Source organism: Giraffa tippelskirchi, chromosome 4 (assembly GCF_054371585.1).
Source record: "Giraffa tippelskirchi isolate mGirTip1 chromosome 4, T2T-mGirTip1v1.2.pri, whole genome shotgun sequence".
Taxonomy (NCBI): Eukaryota; Metazoa; Chordata; class Mammalia; order Artiodactyla; family Giraffidae; genus Giraffa; species Giraffa tippelskirchi.
In genome coordinates, this window is record NC_137278.1 from 100,205,938 (window position 1) to 100,227,421 (window position 21,484).

The 21,484-nt window shown below is 47.2% G+C and overlaps 1 protein-coding gene across 29 annotated transcripts in view; it reads left to right on the forward strand.

The window, feature by feature from the left end:
- The window catches only part of BCL2L11 (BCL2 like 11), a 52,525-nt gene extending 34,611 nt beyond the window's left edge, over positions 1 to 17,914 (forward strand). For 22 of the 29 annotated variants that reach the window (XM_081484860.1, XM_081484849.1, XM_081484839.1 and 19 more), the window contains one exon: positions 13,598 to 17,914. In XM_081484860.1, coding sequence (XP_081340986.1) covers positions 13,598 to 13,693 — 96 coding nt within the window. In that variant the 3' untranslated portion in view covers positions 13,694 to 17,914. Of the gene's footprint in view, positions 1 to 762; positions 885 to 1,825; positions 1,951 to 13,597 lie in introns of those variants that run through there. The other 7 variants (XM_081484856.1, XM_081484855.1, XM_081484865.1 and 4 more) reach the window with 2 other exon arrangements.
- Positions 17,915 to 21,484: the final 3,570 nt, after the last annotated feature.

A 21,484-nucleotide genomic window follows, 5' to 3' on the forward strand; every position in this document is an offset into this window, starting at 1 on the left:
CTTACGATGCTGTGTCTAGCTGGCAGAATGCCTCACAGCCTGATGGGAACCCGTTCACAGAACATAAACCCCCTCTCAGCCTAGATCTGCAGTGGCACTCCCCTTTGCAAGGTTGGACTGTTGTGTAATTGGCACAGAACTTGGTGTTCCCCCAGTCCTCTGCCTTGGTTTCTCTGGTGGAATTTTGGGGCTACTGTATGTGTGTGTATGGACTTGGCTTTCCCGCTGGACTTGGAGAGTGATCAGAAGTAGCGCCCCAGGATATCTGGGATACTGGTCCTTGTGCTGAGGGGGGAACGACATGTGTCCCTCCCAGGGGTTAGGCTGAATGCATCCACCATGATTCGGGCGCGTGTCACAGATCCAGCAGGAAGAGGTGACTTCAAATGGCTGTGGTAGCCGAACAGGGTGAGCAGAGGCTGTTAACTGAGAGCACTCTGGCCCTGCCTCCCCCCATCTTTCAGGGGCAGTGGATAGCCTTGGGGCTCCAGGTCTAGCTTGGGTGGGGCTCCCCGGGAGAGTTGGGTTGTTGGAATTGGCTGTTGGGCCCTGGTGCCTTCAGAGTCCGGGAAGCTCAGGACACAGAGGAGTCGTCAACTCCATCCTCTGGGGAGCTGACTGAGAGCCTTTGACCGCAGAGCCAGATGAGTTTAAGGAGATTTTGCCAAAGTTTCTCTTTAAACTTACATGGGGTCGGTTGCCATTGCCTTCACCAGGGGATCTTCCCAACCCAGGGATTGAACCCGGGTCTCCTCATTGCAGGTGGATTCTTTACTGTCTGAGCCACCAGGGAAGCCCTTATGAAATATCAGTGACTCTACAAAGGTTTCCCTGAGCCTGCCCAGATGAGTCTGGTTGATGCATCTCCGTGGTGGCCCTGAGTGGTCAGTGGTGAGAAGGGCTAACGTGGTGGGGTTGGGGGTGTGATTGGAGCACAGCCATCCCCGTGTGTAGGCGGTCGAGGTGGTGGCCAGTCCTGAGCATATGCAGAGGAGATGCAGGTTGTCTGGTTGTGTCATTACCTGAGTCTCCAGTGAAGAAGGGAAAACAGCCTCTAACACTTTATGCCTTCCCGCTCCATCTCCCCCACCCCAGGGTTACTGCACAGTTTAATGTAGAAGGTGTTCATGGTTTGTTTTTATTCAAATGAGATGTAACCTATTTATTCTCAGTGTTTTGGGTAAAATAAGAAGAAGTTAGTTTCATTGTGATATCCTGCAATATTTTGTAATTGTAAACCTTATTTGGCATCTCTTTTTTAAAAAAAAAGCCAATGCAACAATGCAGTCACTAATCGTTTAAAAGACTCTAGGTTTTTATGACGGCTGGAAGATTGGGGAAAGAGTAGGGGATGGACTATAACTTAAAACGTGATTTTTCTAAAATGAAACATAATTCTCCAGATCTTATAAATAGCCAGTTCAAAATGGCAGACTCTGAAACTCGCAGTGGTGACCCAGTGACCCCTGGGATGCAGACGCCTGTCTTGAAACTTGTTAGACTCAGAGTGGTCCATTGTCTGCAGTCACACTGAGGAGCCATTGCTGAATATAGTGGGGGGGGGGGGGTAGGCGGCTGGGGGTGGAAATCTGAGGAGGAAATGGGAGGCGTTTTGCTTTCAAGTTAGGCACTGTCTGTCCCCAGGAGGTGTCACTTCTTGGCAGGCAGAGTCCATTGCCACTTCGCTGCTTTACAGTGGGTCATGGCCTTTTAAATATTTGGTGTCCTGAGCTCCTTAATTGGCTACAGTACCTTTTGTGAAGTGTTGGTCTTTTGTTGCCACGAGCCTTGCAAAACCTGACAGGCTGTTTTCCCGTTTTTTCAGTTAGAGCAATAGAGGAAACTGTCGTGTAGTTGTCATGTGGTCAGTGCCCTTGAGGGCGGTGGGGAGGCCTATGGGCTGAAGCTTTGGAGTCTGAATCCTTGAAGCAGGAGGTGAGAGAGGCCCAGGTGAGCTCAAAGCCCAGGTGCATGTCCCCTTCTCTTTTGGGGACTCGGTGTCATCTCCCCAAACCACCCTGCCAGTTGACCCGCCACCCTACCTGCTGGGAGTTTTATTGCTCCATGCATGGTGTGTTTTTGTAACTTTTGGTTTTGAAATTGCAGTTTTACACCAAAGTTGCAAAATGGTACAGAGACCCCTCTTGTATCTGCCACCCAAGTCCCTGCTGTTAACTATCTGCCACCCAAGTCCCTGCTGTTAACTCTGCCATATGTGTTTTAACGTCCTCCTCCCTTATACTTTGGGCTTCCCTGGTGGCTCATATGGTAAAGAATCTGCCTGCAATGCTGGAGACGCAGGTTCAGTCTCTGGGTTGGAAAGATCCCCTGGAGGAGGGAATGGCTACCTGCTCCAGTATTCTTGACTGGAGAATTCCATGGACAGAGGAGCCTGGCAGGCTGTAGTCCAGGGGGTCACAAAGAGTTGGACATGACTAAGCGGCTTTCACTTTCACTTTCCTTACACCTACCTGTGTGCAGACTGTTTTCTGAACTTTTGGAGAAGTTGCAGGCACGATACTCCTTTATTCTTAAATTCATCAGCGTGTCCTTCCTATGAATAAGCGTCTTTTCTTATGTACCCAGTAACCACAGTGTAGCGAGCAAGGTTGGGAAATTAATAGCATGACAGAGCTGTGTCATGAGTAGGCTGCATGCAGACCTTGCCTGTTGTCCCAGCAGTGTGACGTTGTGTCCTCCCGCGTGCATTGTATCAGGAGGCACAGGGTGTCCATCTGTCTCATTCCGGAGCCCCTGGTCAGAGATGGTGTCCTCCGCTACGAATCAGTACTTTCCCATTCATGATGGAAGGAAAGTGTGGGTATTTCATGGGTGTTTTTCCCCTGTCCTTACTTCATTTATCAAAATAAGTTCGTGGGTCCCTGATCAGTTCAGCAGGTTATATTACACATCTCTCTCAGGCTTCCCAGGTGGCTAAGTGGGTGAAGAATCCACTAAGTGGGTAAAGAATGCAGGAGACTCGGGTTCCATCCCTGAGTGGAAGATCCCCTGGAGAAGGGCAAGGCAACCCGCTCCAGTATTCTTGCCTGGAGAATTCTCATAGAGGAGCCTGGTGGGCTACAGTCCAGGGGGTCACAAAGAGTTGGACATGGCTAAAGTGACTGAGCATGCTCACTTTAATTTGGTGATGAAATTGGCTAGTGGCAGCCTCCAGCGTGTCTCCATGCCATGCTGCTGCTGCTGCTAAGTCGCTTCAGTCATGTCCGACTCTGTGCAACCCCATGGACTGTAGCCCGCCAGGCTCCTCCATCCATGGGATTCTCCAAGCAAGAGTACCGGAGTGGGTTGCCTTTTCCTTCTCCAGGCTCCATACCATAATTAGGCACTAAGGTGCCTCGGCACCCAGTCACATGCAGACTTGTGGTGGGACAGAACCTAAGGGGCCGAAGAGGCAATGGAGCTCTGGGATTCCTTTGGGATTTGCTGGTGGATGACCTGCAGCCACACAGTGTCCTGGCTCCACGGCTCCCCGTGTCCTCCTCTCTGGGACGCCTAGGAAGGAGGAGAGGGCTCTTTTGGAACACTGGGCAATCAGGGCTGTCGGCGGACCTGCAGGGAAGCCACATCTCTCTCTGGGGCTTTGTGAAGAGAGCGAGGAGCTGGCAGGAAGCCTGGGGGCAGCAGCATCATGTGTTTCAGTAGCCCCCCTCGATGCTGCCTCTTCCTTGTGTGGGGGGGCCTCCACCCAGGCCACCTGCTTTCCTGTTGTTCTTGATGGCCTCTGGCTTCATCCACAATTCATAAATAGCGTGAGTGCAAGTCCAAGATGCTCTGCTGGAGGGAGTGTCAGCAAGCATGGACTCTGGTCCCTTGCAGGCATGGGATGCTTTGTGCTCACGGCCAATTCTCAAGGATGGTGCCCACTTGGGTGGGATTCTCAGGCATGGCTGGGGTTGTAGTCCAAGGCTGTGACGGGGGTTAGACCCTTCAGAATGTTAAAACATGTGCTCTTGGGGTGATTAGCCCCCCACCCCCATTCTTCAACCTGCGTGCCTGCCCTTCCCAGTACCCAGACTGGGGCATTCACCTCCTTTCCTAGGCATCAGGTTGCCCAGCCTAAGTTGCTCTGCACTCAGGTAGGCTGTGCTTGGTCTGCTGTGACCTGGGGATGTCCTGGTAGGGCCTGCAGTGGACAGCTACACTTGATGACCGTGGAACAGGCTTTCTAGATGGGCCAGAAGTAGATGAAAACCCTTCTATTGTTTGATCTCAAGAAACAGTGTATCTTTTGTTTGGGCTGTCTGCCTCCTACTTTTGGTCCTGGGCGTGTGCAGACATGAATTGACTGAACTATATAGAGGAAAGTGTATCCCTGAACTAGACAAAGTGGAGAAGAAAAGGGAGCTTACAGGCTGGTTTTGAGGGGAGCAACAGGAAAACTGGCGTCAACACATTAGCATTTTCACGTTAGTTGACCCTTGAACATCGGAGGGGCTTGGGGCACGACCCTCCACGCAGACAGAAATCCATTACCATCTCTGCCTCAAGACAGAGGAATTGGTAAATGACTGACCCAAGGGCAGGAAGCTGAAGCAGTTTGGATGACATCAGGACTCAACTGATTCCGCATAGCATAATCTCTAATTGAACACAAACTTTCCCCCACACTTAGCTAATTTAAAGATCAACAAGATGAAAAATAGGTACCATATTGAAAAAAATCCATGTGTAAGTGGACCTGCACAGTTAAAAGCCATCTTGTTCAAGGGTCATCTGTAAGATACATGAACCTGATGTTCGATCCTTATTTTTAGAAGTGATATTCTCCTATCTTCTATAGATAGTGGACAGGGAGAGGTCAAAATTGCAACTTGTTTGGTAATAGCGTAAACCACACATACACTCAGAGATGCATGTTTTCAGATGGTCCTCTTTTGAGGCCTTCATTAATGGAATGTTGGAGTCGAACAAAATAAAATGCTCTATATTACTGTCTGAAAAAAAGAATAATGAAAAATCTGCATCTTAAACATTGATACTAGACCCAAGGTCTCTCACGAGATGATGTTTCTCACTTGACTCACACACATTGATCGAGTGACAGTTTTTGTAGCAAAAACAGCTATGATTAGGATACTTAAATTGATGTCTATCATTTATGTGTGATACAGCCTTTAGGCTTGATGAGTGTCTTCCTTGGAGTTGAATGAGGCAGTTGTGGATTTAAGAGCCTTGCACACATGCCTTCTCTGAGAGCATGGGGTTCAGATTATCTCCATCAAGATGGCAGCTGTGGATCGCAGGTTTTCTGGACAGGGGCTTTCTTGCTGGTGGATGACCTCTTGTGGAGGGTGAAGTATGGTCTCGTAGGAAGAAACAGTTCATGGACACGTGCAGGGACCTTGAACCCTGACTCCATCCCTTCACCTTCAGGAGCCCCGTATTCAGTCAGTCTCTTCAGGATGTGTAGTGACAATTAAATTTAAAGCATTTAGAGATGGATCTAGAAAATGCTGTCATCCACCAGGGAGATTTTCTCTCACTCTGAACCATAATTGACTTTTCTCCATTGATCTTTATAGGAGGAGAGATGCTAGTAACTGTTCACTGTCTGATAAGTACCCAATTTGTTAAAGGAAATTTGGGGAGGAGGACCCCGGACGTGCTGTGTCTATCTGGGTTACACAGATGTGAGCCAGGGTTGAGGCGCTGGTGTGTGGGTGAATGCCTGGGTGGGCACAAAGCTGGGTGTGGGCTCTCTCGCATTACCCGTGAGGGCGCCGTCATGCCGTGGCAGGTGGAGACACCTGCGCGGTTGCCTGGCCCTTGGGGGACCGGAGGCCATCAACACATAACCATTTGGAGATGCAGGTGCCGGGAGGGGGACTTCAGAGAGGTCTGACTGGGGTTTTTTTTAATCTCCTGAGGAAGAAATGGTGATGCACTGGAGGCTCAGCCCTCCTGCAGACATACAGAAATAATCAGCCTATCACGTCATCCTCCGCTCGACTTCTCCCGGCTGAGCCAAAGCAAAGGGGTTTAAGCTGTGGTTAAAGTGTTTATGTCTCATTAGCATTTTTTGGAGCCTGGGCCTTTCACAACCACGTGTGCTTGCTGCTCTGAATCTAATATTTCATCAAGTGGTGTCTTGTGCTGGAGTGGTCATTGCTATCTCTGGCTTCTCTGTGGTTGACACAGCGATACCCCTCGGAAGTCACGGGCCAGGGTTCTTCATTTCAGCCAGCATATGGGGCCTGGAAACCAACAAGTTTTCTATTTCTAGGGGTGATACTGGGCTAAGAAAATCTGGTGCGTGCCAGGTCAGTGAGGGAAGTGACTATTTGCCCTACCAAAAGCATTGCCTGTAATAGATGCTTTGAAGTGATGTATTGACAGTCAGAAAGTGGGATTCATGACCATACGGTCTTTGACGTTTGGGCATCCCTTGCCCCCCTCGTGGGAGTTGGGTGCAGTGCTGTGGGAAGTCTCACTCCTGGTGCTGGGAGGTTGGGGGGGCACCACATCCGGCCAAGGGGATCCCCTGGCGCTCTTTCCACAGCTGTGTTGACAACAAAGCTTGTTAGGCACTAGCTATGCAAATGCCCTTGTTGCCTTGGTGACAGATAGAAAGTGAATTTGGTCTTCACGCAGCGTTGCAGCAGCATCGGTCTGACACCTGAGAACAGCAGTGGATGTGGAGCTCATGCTGGAATCCCAGCTGAGTTGCCCCTTGACTCTTGTTCTTGGTCTTAAAGTGGAGAGAGACCAAGTCTTCTTAGCAAGCTCCACGTCGAGTCGTCATACACGGGCCCTGTTCTTCTCTGACCTGTTGTCTCACTGGCTTGTCGTTTAAAAGAACGTTTAGACTAACGGGTTATGAGTGGGTAGAGGTGGTATTCCATCCAACAGTGGGGCCACTCTGCCCCTTGCCTCACCCTGTCCCCTGTGATTATAACAACGTTCAGCACTTCCAGAAGATGCACCTGAAAGAGCAAACAGCGTACATCTGGGCAGACACTCCATCCTCATTTGCCCAAACTGGAGCAGAGGTTTTCTCTTTATAAGAGTCCTTCCTGGTCTCAGAGTCTAGAATTCAGTCTCCTGTAACATGTTCCCAGTTCAGTTCAGTCGCTCAGTCGTGTCCGACTCTTTGCGACCCCATGAATTGCAGCACGCCAGGCCTCTCTGTCCATCACCAACTCCCAGAGTCCACCCAAACCCATGTCCATCGAGTCGGTTATGCTATCCAACCATCTCATCCTCTGTCGTTCCCTTCTCCTGCCGCCCCCAATCCTACCCAGCATTAGGGTCTTTTCCAATGAGTCAACCCTTCGCATGAGGTGCCCAAAGTATTGGAGTTTCAGCTTCAACATCAGACCTTCCAATGAACACCCAGGATTGATCTCTTTTAGGATGGATTGGTTGGATCTCCTTGCAGTCCCAGGGACTCTCAAGAGTCTTCTCCAACACCACAGTTCAAAAGCATCAATTCTTCGGCGCTCAGCTTTCTTCACCGTCCAACTCTCACATCCATACATGACCACTGGAAAAACCATAGCCTTGACTAGACGGACTTTTGTTGGCAAAGTAATGTCTCTGCTTTTAAATATGCTATCTAGGTTGTCCATAACCTTCCTTCCAAGGAGTAAGCGTCTTTTAATTTCATGGCTGCAGTCACCATCAGCAGTGATTCTGGAGCCCAAAAAAATAAAGTCTGACACTGTTTCCACTGTTTCCCCATCTATTTCCCATGAAGTGATGGGACCAGATGCCATGATCTTAGTTTTCTGAACGTTGAGCTTTAAGCCAACTTTTTCACTCTCCTCTTTTCACCTTCATCAAGAGGCTCTTTAGTTCTTCTTCACTTTCTGCCATAAGGGTGGTGTCATCTGCATATCTGAGGTTATTGATATTTCTCCTGGCAATCTTGATTCCAGCTTGTGTTTCTTCCAGCCCAGCATTTCTCAAGATGTACTCTGCATATAAGTTAAATCAGCAGGGTAACAATATACAGCCTTGACGTACTCCTTTTCCTATTTGGAACCAGTCTGTTGTTCCATGTCCAGTTGTAACTGTTGCTTCCTGACCTGCATACAGGTTTCTCAAGAGACAGGTCAGATGGTCTGGTATTCCCATCTCTTTCAGAATTTTCCACAGTTTATTGTGATCCACACAGTCAAAGGCTTTGGCATAGTCAATAAAGCAGAAATAGATGTTTTTCTGGAACTCTCTTGCTTTTTCGATGATCCAGCAGATATTGGCAATTTGATCTCTGATCAAATACGTGAACCGTGAACTTCCAGATGTTCAAGCTGGTTTTAGAAAAGGCAGGGGAACATGTTCCCACTTAGAGATAAATCTGTGTTTAAAAAAAAAAACGTTTGGGACATCTGAGGCGTTCACGTTGAAATTCTCTTAAGAAACAAGCTTTTGAACAAGTTAAATCACTCAGAATCTCAGAGTTCTGGTATACCTTGCTTTTTGGTTTGTCTCCAAGAGTTTGGTATTGTGCTCGTTTTTGATAAGATGGAGAAAATAGTGTTTGGTTGCCATTGTTACCTTGACTGCCAGAAAACTCAACTAAGCTGTGGCATCAAATCTCAGTCCTAGTTCCCTGGGTAAGTCTTTTTTTCCTTTTCCTTTTTCCTTTTTTTTTTCTGGTCTTAATCATGTTTATGGTCTTACTCAACGTTTATTTTTATTGCACTTTGTGCATCTCTGTGGTTTTGATGGTAAGCCCCCTTGAGTGATGATGCTGAGTGAACCTGTGGGTGGTACTTACTGAGTCATCAGGCCCAGTGAGGTCCCAGGTTGTTGAGTGTGTTCTGCGCTGTGCTGGAACTCGAGGCAAGCGTCAGGTCACCTGCTGTCACCTCATCTGCAGGCTCGGTCTGTGAGGGGCAGGAGAGCCGCGCTGGCTCAGGGGTCGTGATGGGAAAAGGCTTGTACCGGGTGGCTCCATTTAGCGGTGACAGTGGGTGATTCTGTGAGTCCCCAGGCTCGAGTGCACAAAGGCAGAAGGCCTGGTGTGTCCTGTGGACTTTGCAGAGTCCGGGCTCATCTCAGCCTGCAGGACAGGAAAGAGGAATCAGAGCTGCCCACTGCGGGTGTGCCGTGGTCAGCCTGACCAGTTCTCCATGGCAGACTGGGAGAGTATTTTAAAATACTTTTTCTAAAGTATTTATTTATTTTTATTTGTGCTGTGTTTTGTTGCTGAGCAGACTTTCTCTAGTTGTGGTGAGTGGGGGTTCTTCTCCAGTTACGGTGCGTGGGCTTCTCATTGTAGTGGCTTCTCTTGCTGGACACAGACTCTGGATGCACAGGCTTCAGTATTTGCAGTGTGCAAGCATAGTCGTTGCAGCTCCCAGGCTCTAGAGCGCAGGCTTAATGGTTGTGGCCCACAGGATCAGTGGCTCTGTGGCATGTGGGATCTTCCCGGGTCAGAGATCAACCCCGTGTCCCTGGTGTTGGCAGGCGGATTCCTATTCACTGTACCACTAGGGAAGTCCCCTGTTTTGTTTTCTTTTTTTTTAATAAATTCCCTTAAAAAAAATTATTTGTTTGTGCTGGGGTCTTAGTTGTGGCAAGTGGGGTCTTTGATCTTCGTTGCACCATGCAGGGTCTTTAGTTGAGGCCTGTGGGATCTAGTTCCCTGGACAGGGATCGAACCGGGGCCCCCTGCCTTGAGAGCACAGAGTCTTAGCCACAGGACCACCAGGGGAGTCTCTCCAGACCTCTGTTGCATTCTGCACGCCTGCTTCCCAGGCAAGAGAGCCTGTTTGGCCATGATTATTTTGGCCTGCAGATGTAATTAAAACTCCCCGATCCGTGATTGGTGGTCCCAGAGCTAAAACCGTGGTGGTGGCCGGTGCTGTGTTCCATCACAGCAAAACAGCATGACAGCACATTGTCACGTTTGCCCTTTGGACGGGAAGGACCATCCACATCTTGACTCTGTTTTGGTGCAGGCCTTGGTTTCACTGGCACACGTGGATGCTTTTCAGTCTGCAAGGCAGGAGCTTGCACTTGCCTGTGCCTGGCTTCTGGGTTGCGGCCCAGGCTTTCTCTCCGGCTGTTCCCATTGATGGTGGCACCACAGGTACCCCGTGCGGTGGGCTGTGCCTGGCTCTTCTGCACACAATGCGGGGATTCAGGAGTACCCACAAGACCTACTGCTGCAGACGGGCTTTGAAGTCAGGTGCTGCCTGTGATTGTGGGCCCGTGTGAGGGCTGCCAGAGCCCCTCAGCCAGAGGGGAGCAAGGACCGTCAGAGGGACCTTGAGCTAGACCATGGAGACAAAAGTCCCAGTGGGATGGGATTGCATTACTTAGTGGTGTGTGGATGAGCAGAAGAGGAAACTGTGAGACATAAAGGATTTAAACCTAGGAGTGTGTTTAGTTTTTTAATCTTTTTTCCTCCAAATGTACCATTGTAATATATCTTTTTAAAGTGTTTTTATGATTTAGACTAAAGCAGCATTATGCAATTCTTGAGCTAGGAAACGCTATTTTTCGCTTAAAGGGCAAAAGCTTAGGAGCAATGGTTGAGCATGCACGGATATATTAGTTTGCTAGGGTGACTGGAGCACTGGACCACAGGCAGGGGGCCTTAAACAGCAGAAACAGCTTTCTTTCATAGTCCTGGAGGCCAGAAGTCCAAGACCTCTGGCTCGCTGTGCTGCAGACAGTGTGTACTTGGTGCCTCCCACTGGTGAGACAATCTCTGTGCCCTCTGCAGGTGTCAGAGGGCGGCGTGTCTGCCCTAACGGGAGTTGCCCATCCTCCAGCTGTCTGTGAGGTGTGAGCTGTCCACGCTGAGCCAGCAGCAGGTTTGGCTGGCTGGGCCAGCTGTCAAGGGCATTCTGGGCTGGCACAGCTCTTGGAATCAGCAGTAATGGCTTCCTCCATTGAATGTCGTCCAAAATCAATTGTTTGCTGGCTTAACAGCGTGTGCCGTCTGAGGGGCCAGGTGTCCCCGGGTCTTTCGCTCACCCAGACCTTACAGCGTCTCCTCATTGGTCAGGGGCTGGGTGTCCCTTTTGCCAAATGTTTCCTGCATTCCCCTGCCACCCTGGCATGTCTTTGCATCTGCACCCCATATTCCTTTCATGCGAGATGAAAGCAAAACTCTTAATAAAAAATTCTTTTGCACCTGTTGTCCTCATAGTGTGCATGGAAGGTTTTCTCCTCTTAGATAATTCCATTTCTAGAATATAAAATTGGCCAAGGGTCAGCAGTCAGGGTCCATCCCTACTGTGTGACCCGGTCCCCTCGTGGGGTCATCTTGACTCCATTCTCTGGTCCACCTGAAGGCCACCAGGGTCAACCAGACAGCTTTAAGAAGGCTTTCCCCACCTTGAAGCAATGGCTTAGCCCAGCCCCATGTGCACTCTCTTCATTTCAGTAAGTCGTGGTTTTATTTTGAATAAGCTTCTTTCAACCTGTTAATATTAGTCTCAACTAAAATTAACCTTCCCCTAAATTATTCTCACCCCGAAGAAGCAAAGTAATTTAGAAAGTTAAATCAAAACAAAGCAATCTTGTGTGTCGAGCAGATAAAAATCGCAGACTGTGGTTACGGAACGCCTCTACAGGAATCGCTTACATAAAGCCGATTTCCTCCAGTCTGGTTCTGGAAGGAGCAAGGGAAGTGCTCAGGCCTTATCACCATTCTATCCCGTCCAGCACGCCCCAGAGGGCTGTGTAAACAGTGGCCAGGAGGGAACCCGGCTTGCAGCTGGCATCTGCGGGCGGCAGTTAGGTCTGGGAGGGGACGCCCGTCCTCTCAGCCTGCCCCGTGGCCAGTGGTCCCACGATTCTGCATTGGATAAGACCAGTGCCCCAGAGTGAGAAAGGGGGTTGATGGAGAGCTTTAGACAGAGCAGGGAGCTGGCCTGGGGTGTTGATTTCAGACCTGAGCAGAGAAATAGCCCCTGATGTGGAAGCAGGCATTCTCCGTTAGCAGCTTTGGCTGGGCTGAGTGTACACCCTGCTTGTTGTTGTTTTTTAGTCGCTCAGTTGTGTCTGACTCTTTGCGACCCCATGGACTGTAGCCCGCCAGGCTTCTCTGTCTATGGGGTTTTCCGGGCCAGGATACTGGATTGGGTTGCCATTCCCTCCTCCAGGGGATTTTCCCGACCCAGGAATCAAAACTGCATCTCCTGCATTGGCAGGTAGATTATTTGCTGATGAGCCACCAATTGGGGAAGCCTTTACACCCTGCACTTACCCACAAAATGGGTTAGAATCCGAAGGTGGGCATGCTCTGGAAGACATGAGGACCTTGAGACTTTCAAATAACCTGGCAGTTTCCTTTTGAGCAGTTATCTCCACTTGTCCTAAACCTATGGGGGTTACTTTTCTATTTTTCGTCGCTCTTTGCCGGCCACCCTGGGGTGAGGGTTGGAGGGCAGGGGTTGACTCCACCTGTTTCCGTGACCCTGGCCACTGAGCTGGGCTGACAGCATTCACCCAGAAGAGCTGCCTTGCGCCAGAGGCAAGGTGGTGCATCAGCGCTTCACTTTGTTTAGCTTCTTGGGGCAGATCACCCCGAATCAGTGACTTCTCAAGTAAGTCACAGCCACCCAAAACCCACCCTTAAGGGAGCCTGAAACATATTTGAATGTCAGTAACTTAGTAAGGAGTTCCCGTCTGCTTTACCCATGCCTCTCTTCAAGGGATCCCAACTTGGGATGACATTTTTCAGCACCTGTGTGGAGGTGATGGGGATATTGCTCTTCATCCTGTTTGTGACGCAGTTGTCTTGTTGTCCACACTGTCTACACTATTCACTGAACCCGGGGCAGGCAAGGCCCGAGCTCAGAGGCTGGAAGGAGACTCGAGGAGCCTCAGGAACTGCAGACATATTTCTTCTCTCCTGGCTGGCACAGCAGCCACAGCGTAACCATAACATAGCCAAAAGGTACTCTCATATAACATCATCATGATGCCTCTCCAGTGTGGTCCTGTTGCAGCAGCAGCCCCAGGGCTTTCCTAGTGAAGCTCATAGAGGCGTGCAGCACACAGTAGCCCGTGGCCAAGCGAGTACCTTGTGATGCGCGTGCACAGTGCTGTAAATGACCTCAGCTGTTACATAGTCATGATTCACAAAACGTGGGGCGAGAGGGCCTGACCACGCCATCTTGGCTGATTTGCACTCACCCTGCGGTGGGTTGTTCCTTTTCCAGTGGTTGCTTTTCCTGTTTCCTGGTCCTGGCAGCTCTGGTCAGCTGTGACGTCACCTGTGGAAAGAATGTGCAGTTTTTGTTTTTTGTTGCAGGTGGGATCTTAGTTCCCTGATAGGGGATCACACCTCTGCTCTTTGCATTCAAAGCGTAGAGCCTTAGCCGCTGGACCACCAGGGAAGTACCCCAGAATTATGTGGTTTTTAGAGGAAGAAACAGATTCAGGGATCCTCTTTGAGTCTCCCACACAGCCTTTCAGTCACTTTATAAAAAGCACCCTTCAGTGCCCCTGCTCCTTAGGGGGTGACAGCTCTGGGAAGAACTGGCACTTGGGGGACCAGGTGCCCTTCTTGGTGGTTCCAGCAGGACTGATTGGTCCTCCTCCCCGCCCCCAGTCCCGCCTGAAGCAGGTCAGGGCTGGGCAGTAAGAAGCTTCTGTCTTGTCGTTCCAGGTCTTCGAGCGTCACCATGCGGTTGAGGGCCACCCACAGATGGTCATCCTGCGCGTCTTGCGCCACATTGTGCGTCTGGTGTGGAGGATGCAGTGACGGCGCAGACGTTCCACTCGTTGCAGACCGACCAGCCCAGCCCCGCGGGGCCTCGGTGCCCCAGTGTCCTTGCCGAGCAGCCCGCAGTCCTTTGCTGGAAGGGTGGGCAGAGGGCCAGCCGGCATGTCCTGGAGGACACCAAGCTGCACGTGGACCTGACCTTTGTCTGCTCATCACCATGTGGCCGAATTTCCAAGGGAAGCTTGTTGTGAATGTAAATGAGAAAGGGATTCTCTCTTTTTTTTAAACAATGTACAAATCATGGTTCTCTGGAGCAGAATTTTATGAAAGAATGGTGTTTACAAGCAGTGTGTGTGTTTTTTTTCCCCCACCTTTGATAAGAGCAGGTTTTTCAAAAAGGAAATGGAAACTTTTTAACCAACTCATGAGTGATTTTTGTACTAAAATTTTAAGAACCTTTTGCCTACTCTCAGAGGATTATGTAAACTCTGCAGTGGAAACTGAGCCAGCTCATTTATAAAGCTGCCTTGGTTTATTTTTAGAGGTCACCGTACAGCATTTTTAAACGGGAGAGGTATGACATGGCCCCTCCTTTCCCTGCTGTTGCCTCTTGGGCCTTTTTTTTTTTTGTAAATCATTATTATTAATACCAAAAAAGTTTTTATGAAGTGGAACTGGTAAAAGGGGCAGAGAGAGTTCCTTTGTCAGCCTGTATTGACATGCCACTCCCATTGTGTAAATACCTACTTACCTCCTTAAAATTCAGTTGCATGTGTGGCAAAATTTTAGACTGTGTGTTTGTGTTTTTTGCTTACATCCTTTGGTGATGCTCTTCCAGCCTGTCAGGGCACTGATGAACACATTTCGTCCAGTGAGTATTTTCATGGTAAAAGGTTGGGTCTGAGCACAAGTCTGAATCAGACGTGGGTCAGTCTGTCTCTTGGTAGCTTACCCACTGGAAAGTGCTCGATGTCGATTTTCGTTTTGCTTTGATGGACTTGTTTAGAAGTGTTCTGAAGAGGTTCAGGGCAGTCATGATACCAGGTTTGCACTGTTGGCTTTCCCATAACACAGGGTGGACTCTCGGCCTAAGGTCCCCGGTGACTAACATGCCCGCCTGTGGCCAGGCTCAGCTGCAGGGGTCCAGGCTCGAGCCCTCGTGGGAATCGACAGAGGCTGTGGCAGGGCTTTAAGCAACTTTTTCTGGGCATCCTGGCTTTTCATCCAACTCGGAGTTCACCTGGCCTTTGATGGCTAACACTTGGGTAAGCGCACTTTGAAGTAAAGACTTCATTCTGCTCTCAGCAGTTTTCATAAAGAATCCCATCAGACACTAGGATGTCTGTGTCAGTTGTTCCACCTCTCCTGGGACCGCTGGATTTTGTCAGGCCCCCCTTCCTGCAGCCACTTCTGTTGGGGGTGCTCTTCTTTCACACCTGCCAGGAGGATGGCAGAGAATGGAAGCTCACAAGTTGGTCGATCTTTTCAAAGGCAGTTAAACTACTGGGGAGACCCAAGACAGATAGATGAGGAAGCATTGCAAGCAGGAAGGTGGAGGTCATTCTGTGAACCCCATCACTCTTACAGTTTTTAAAACCTCAACTGATTAAACAGCTTTTTTAAAAGACATACATGATTTTTCAAACAAGTCAACAGTGCCAACAACAACTGTCACGTTTGCTTTTGGCCCATCAAGGACCAGTGTTTTCACTTATCAGTTGGAAAAATTGATTCATTTTTGTATCTTTATAGTTTTTAATGCATATATATATGTTACATATATACTTTTTCCTTAGGTAGAGAGAGATTTGACTCCCAAATATTCTTCCTTCTAAACATTTTCTTTTCCCCAGGTAGCTTCTTGGGGTCTTGAATTGTTTTAAAAGCTGTATTGAGTCTCAGCCTGTGTCCTTTGACCCTTTGTCTTGAACCCCTCCGCTGGATCCTCAAGTCCGTGCAAGCGGTTAAGGTGGTCCATGGAATTGCAGCTGTGGGCCTGCTGGACACACGCACACCAAAGACATGTTTGGTTCTGGGCCACTCCCCCCCCAGGATCTCCGTATTCACGGGCCAGTCTCTTGGACCGGAGCACTTTATTCCTTCAGCACCAGTGCCCCGGGGGGGCCGAGCGCTTGCTCACCCACCTGCAAGTTTACCTCGGGCTCGGGGCCCCCCAGGCCCCCTGGGCTGGCCGTGGAAGCAGCTGGTGAGGAAATTAGAGATTCTATGAATTGTTCAAGTATTAAAATGAGGATGTTGCCCCTGGGACTTGAGAGGTGACTAGACATCCCTGTACTGTACGTATCTGTTGCTCATGATGCCTCCTCCCTGCAGAAGGTATGCCCACCGTTGAGTGTACCTTTGACATCTTTCTTTTCCTTCCTTTGACTTTTTGTAGAAAGCAAAAATAATTCGGTCCCTTGTTGGAAACTTAATGCAGGTTTTGTGCCTTGACCACCTTGTCTCATGTGACGTTTGTAGAAAATGTCCTGTGACTTTTCACAGAAATGAAATAAACACATGAAATTAACTTCATGAGTGAATTTGCAAATTACCTGGGCTCTTCCCTAGACCTGAATTGATGAAGATTTTTTTTTCTTGGTTTAAAAAAAAATGTACATAGTAGACTACAACTTTCTTCTGTTTCTCCGTCTTAATATTGTATATATTTTGACTATTTATTAGATTAGGAAGTCATATTTTACTTATCAACTGAGCCAAATGTCTGTGCAATTATGTGTCCTTTACTTTCTTGTAAAATTTTGTACAGCCTAAATGAGTAAAAGAAAAAAAAAATTAGTTTTTACTAAACTTTTTCAGAATTGAGGATTGTAAATATTGTAGATTCTTTTTCTATGTAATGTGTCCTACTGTTTCATAATGCTGTAACTTGTAGGAATGTTGTATATTTATTTCTGGCTTATTTAATGTCTTAAGTTCTGCAAAGTGTTGACCTCCCTTTCCCCTTTGCCCCCTGCTGTCCTGTTAATTGCTTTAACTCTTGAGGTGGTGACTGGTCAGCTCACGGCAGGCCTCATGGTCTCCCCAGGGTGGCCCTCCAGCTTTGGCTCCTGGTATTTCTAGTCCAGTGGGTTTAAATTCTTAGGGTTTGCTGTCCTCACGATGAGATTTGTGTTTAGACACCATAATGGGAGACCAGAGATCTGATAGGCTATCAGATTCTCCTCTAGAACTTTCCAGTGACTCTTTAATTCCCGAACAGCTAGCTTCTCATAGAAACAAGTGCTGTTAACTTCAGGCCATATCTTACAAAACAAAATACTTAGTATTAGCAGTGGGAAAGATTTTTCCATTGAAGATTTATTCCTGACAGCTCAGTGTTCAGACACACACACATCCACTCTGCAGGTGCTGCCATGAGACTTGAAGGCAGAGACCAGGCAGATTGAAGGCCCAGGTTGACCAGTTGCCGTGCTTCCCAAGTGACTACTGGACCACCTCACGCTACTAACCTTTGTTGGCAGCTGACAACTAATTGAATCCACCCCCCCCCCAACTGTGCTCTGTGGCTTCCTATGCTTTGAGGTGCAGACTCAACTGTGTATCTTCAGGAACTAACTGTACAGGCCCACGCCCCCACCCTGGCCCTGAACTGTTTGGTCCCAACGTTCGATCCACCTGTGTCTTCAGGGCGACACCTTCCTTCTGCTTCTCCAAAGCCTTCGAGCAAGGGTCTGGACCCCACTGGCCTGGGTGCAAAGAGGTGAAAGCTTGAAAGAGATTTTCTAGCGGTTCTGTGTTGATGGCTTTGTCATCCCTGCTGATTTAGCTTGGTGCCTGTGTGTGTCCAGTCTGCATGCACGCGTGCAGTGACATGACCACACGTGTCGCTAAACCAGCTAGGGTAACACCTGTCCTGCTCCAGACGGCATCATGGGTAAGAAGCACCCTCAAGCTCCCAGCTAAATGACTTGACTACTTGGATTTGGGAATTTCAGACCTTAGAAGCTCTCTTTAATTTGTACGTCCAGGTTCTGTGACCACTGGTTACTGTATCAGAACTCATCAGGTACTCATTTATAAATAGCACTGATCTGTCTGTAACTTTTTTCCTAGGACCCAGCGTATGTAGCATTTGTATTGCAATTTCCCTGGCTTGTGTTTTGCACTGATGAATTTTGACAGGGTAATTGCCACTTTACTTGTGCAATACTGCTGTAAATAATTGCAGATTTTTTTTTAAGAAACCCAATCTTTTATGTTCATAATGAATTTTATATAAATAAAACTTTCAACTAGTTTTGGTGAGCTGTTTGATTTATTTCACAAAATGGTGGAGAAGCAGCTGAAATCATGGATATGTACACACCCACACTCTGCCCTTATCATTCACTGAATGTATTACCAACATGCGGATTTTGTGAATTGTCGCTTGATGTCAAGTCTGTGTAGTATACTTAAAAGCAAACCACTCTTTTAAAGTTTTGAAGTGGCTGGTGAGAGCAACTGCAGAGTTTTCTGCCCACGTAGTCAGGTATGACTCAGCACCTGGGCTGGTTGTGGAGTATTATGTCACAGGTCTAAACTATATTGATTAGTGATGATAGCAGATACCCTGCCATCTCAGCCTGTCTTGGTAGTTTGAAGAACACTCAAAAAATGGAAGTCTTGTTTGACTCTTAATAGCTTATGTATATAGCACCTGCTTGAAGCCAGAAATCAACAAGTGCCCGAATCTGTGGTGTGAACTCATCACTGCCGTCTTCTAAAGGGGCCATGGAGTTTGGGGAACCCTGTGCTGCATGGCAGATGGGAGCTGGTTTAGGGATGCCAGAGAGAAATTACAGTCTACTTTGGGGATACAGTTTATAAAATCTATGAATTCCTATAAATCCTATAAATACATAATTTGCCACATCTGCTCTGAAATAAGTGCTAGGAAAGTTAAAAGACTGGGTGAGCTTTGTTTTAAGCAGGTAATAAATTCATACTTTTCATTTTAATTATGTGAGCAGTAAATGTGTCTATATACATTTTTAAAATTTGTTTTTTATTGAACTATAGTTGATTTAGAGTGTTATGCTAATTTCTGCTGTATAGCAAAGTGACTCGGTTATACACATACATACATTCTTTTTGATGTTTTTTTCCATTTTATCACGCATGCTGAAGTCACTTCACACAACTGAAGTTGTGTGTGACTGAATACACACTTCACACAACTGAAGTCACTTCAGTTGTGTGCAACTCTGCGACCCTATGAACTGTAACCCACTGGGCTCCTCTCTCCGTGGGTTTCCCCAGGCAAGAATACTGGAGTGGGTTGCCATTCCCTTCTCCAGGGGACCTTCCCATCCCAAGGATCAAACCAGTCTCCTGTGTCTCCTGCATTGTCAGGCGAGTTCTTTACCACTTGCACCACCTGGGAAGCCCAATAGTTTATCATAGGATATTGACTATAACTCCCTGTGCTATACAGTAGGAACTTTTGTTTATCCACTCTATATGTAACAGTTTGCATCTACACACACACACACACAACCCCTAACTCCTAGTCCATTCCTCTCCCGAACCTATGAGAGATTCACAGATATATACACACACACACACAATCTATGAAACAGATTCACAAACATATATATACAAACACACCCACGTTTATCTCAAGTGGTTGTTCTGGCTCCTGTTTCTAATCTTGCTTCCTTGCCAAGACAGGAGTTTGTGCTTTTCCAGCCCTTTTTCTCCACAACACACATGCGTGTGTGTGTGTGTTTACTTATTCAGCAGTTTTGCTTTTCTATAAATGCTGTACTGTCAGTATGTGGTTCTGACTTAGCAGAGGTCGTAGCTTTTTCCATAGTGACTCCACTTCATTCTGATCACTGCAAACAGGAATAAGATCTCTTTCCCTGGTGTCCTGCTGTGGCCTGTCTGCATCTTTGGTGCTGCTTGATCCATACCTTGCCAGCCAGCAGGAGAGATGCTGGGTGGTGGTTCAGGGTGATGGGCTGAAACAGACTCACACGTGCTGCCATATTGTCTGTTCGACTTCATACGACTACCTGCTAACATTCTGCCAAGCATTTACAGGGTGATACCAGCCTGGAGCAGGGTTGTTGGCCAAATTCAAATTTTCCACTTCTGGGTAGGATGATCTTTTCAGACATAATTGACATCTGCTTTTTTCTCTCTGAAGGCCTTTGCTTATTTTTAGTTGAGTTTTAAATTTTTCCTATCAATAATTGTTCAGTGGCTAAGTTGTGTGGACTCTTTGTGACCCCATGGACTGCAGCATGCCAGGCTCCTCTGTCCTCCACCATTTCCCAGAGTTTACTCAAATTCATGTCCACTGAGTTGGTGATGCTATCTAACCATCTCATCTTCTGCCACCCTCTTCTTTGGCCTTCAATTTTTCCCAGCATCAGGGTCTTTTCCAATGAGTTGGCTCTTCGCATCAGGTGGCCAAAGTATTGGAGCTTCAGCTTCAGCATCAGTCCTTCCAGTGAATATTCAAGGTTGATTTCCTTTAGGATTGACCAGTTTGAACCTCTTTGCAGTCCAGGGGACTCTCAAGAGACTTCCCCAGCACCACAATTCAAAAACATAATTAGCTCTTTGTATTTTCTGGGTAAAAGTCTCTTATATGTTGGAAATACGTTTTCTTCAGTCTTATCTCTTCTCAATATTTTATTATGAAGATTTTCAAACATACAGAAAAGTTGAAAGAAATGTACAGAGAACACCCACCAACTAGATTCTGCCTTTCACATTTTACTTCCTTGATTGTATATCTGTCCATCCATTCATTCATCTTACCTTGTGATGCATTTCCAAGGAAATCATAGTCATTGGCAACTTTATCCCTAAATGCTTCAACATGCATATGATTTAGAGTTTATTAGTTTTTTATCCGTTTTCTTTTGAAATAAGATTTACATATAATACTGCAACTCTCCAGTGTGCGTTTGCTAAGTTTTGACCAAGGATGCAGCTGTCACCCAAACCCGTATCAAGATAAAGAGCATGACTGCCACCCCAGAAAGTTCCTTCACACTCCTTCTCATCCAGTCCCTCCCCCGCCAGCCCCACTTCCAGGGGTGACTTCAGCTCCAATTTTTTTCCCACCATAAATTAGTTCCTGAGTTTGAATGGGATGGGATCATACAGAATGTGGTCTTTTGTGTCTAATTCCATCTTTACTCAGCATAATGTTACAGTCAACAGTAATCCTTTTTCTTGCCCAGTAGTATTCTGTTGTCTGAACAAACCACACTTTTCTCCACTTATTAATTAGCACCTGAGCTCTTACAGTTTGGGCTAGGCTGAATAAATCTTCTATGAATATTCTTGAATACATCTTTTTGTGAGCATAGGTTTTATTCCACTGCATGTCTTTGAACTGCTGTGGTGTATTTGATGCAGTTGTCACAATTTTGAAAGTCAGATTTATCCCTCTTACGTAGATTTTTGTCTTTTGTACTTTAAGAGCCCTTCCCTAGGCCAAAGTTTTAAATATACTGATACATTATTCATATAGTGCTATGGTTTGTTTTCATCTTTAATCCACCCAGATTTTTTTAATGATATAGTATGAATCTACTTTTCCCCCATTGACAGCCAGGACTCTGCTCTTACCTTCACCTAAAATGGCTCTTTTACATCCAGCATATTCTCACATTATGTGGTTCTGTTTCTCTACTCTTCCCTTTTCCATTGATCTTTTCATTTCTTCTACATTGTGCTAATTACTATAGATTTATGTTTTGAATTTCTTGTCCTTGTTTTTCAAGATTGTTCTGGCCATTCCACATTGTGTCTTTCACATGCATTTTGGAGTTAGTTTAAGCATCTTGAAATTTTCGGTATGGG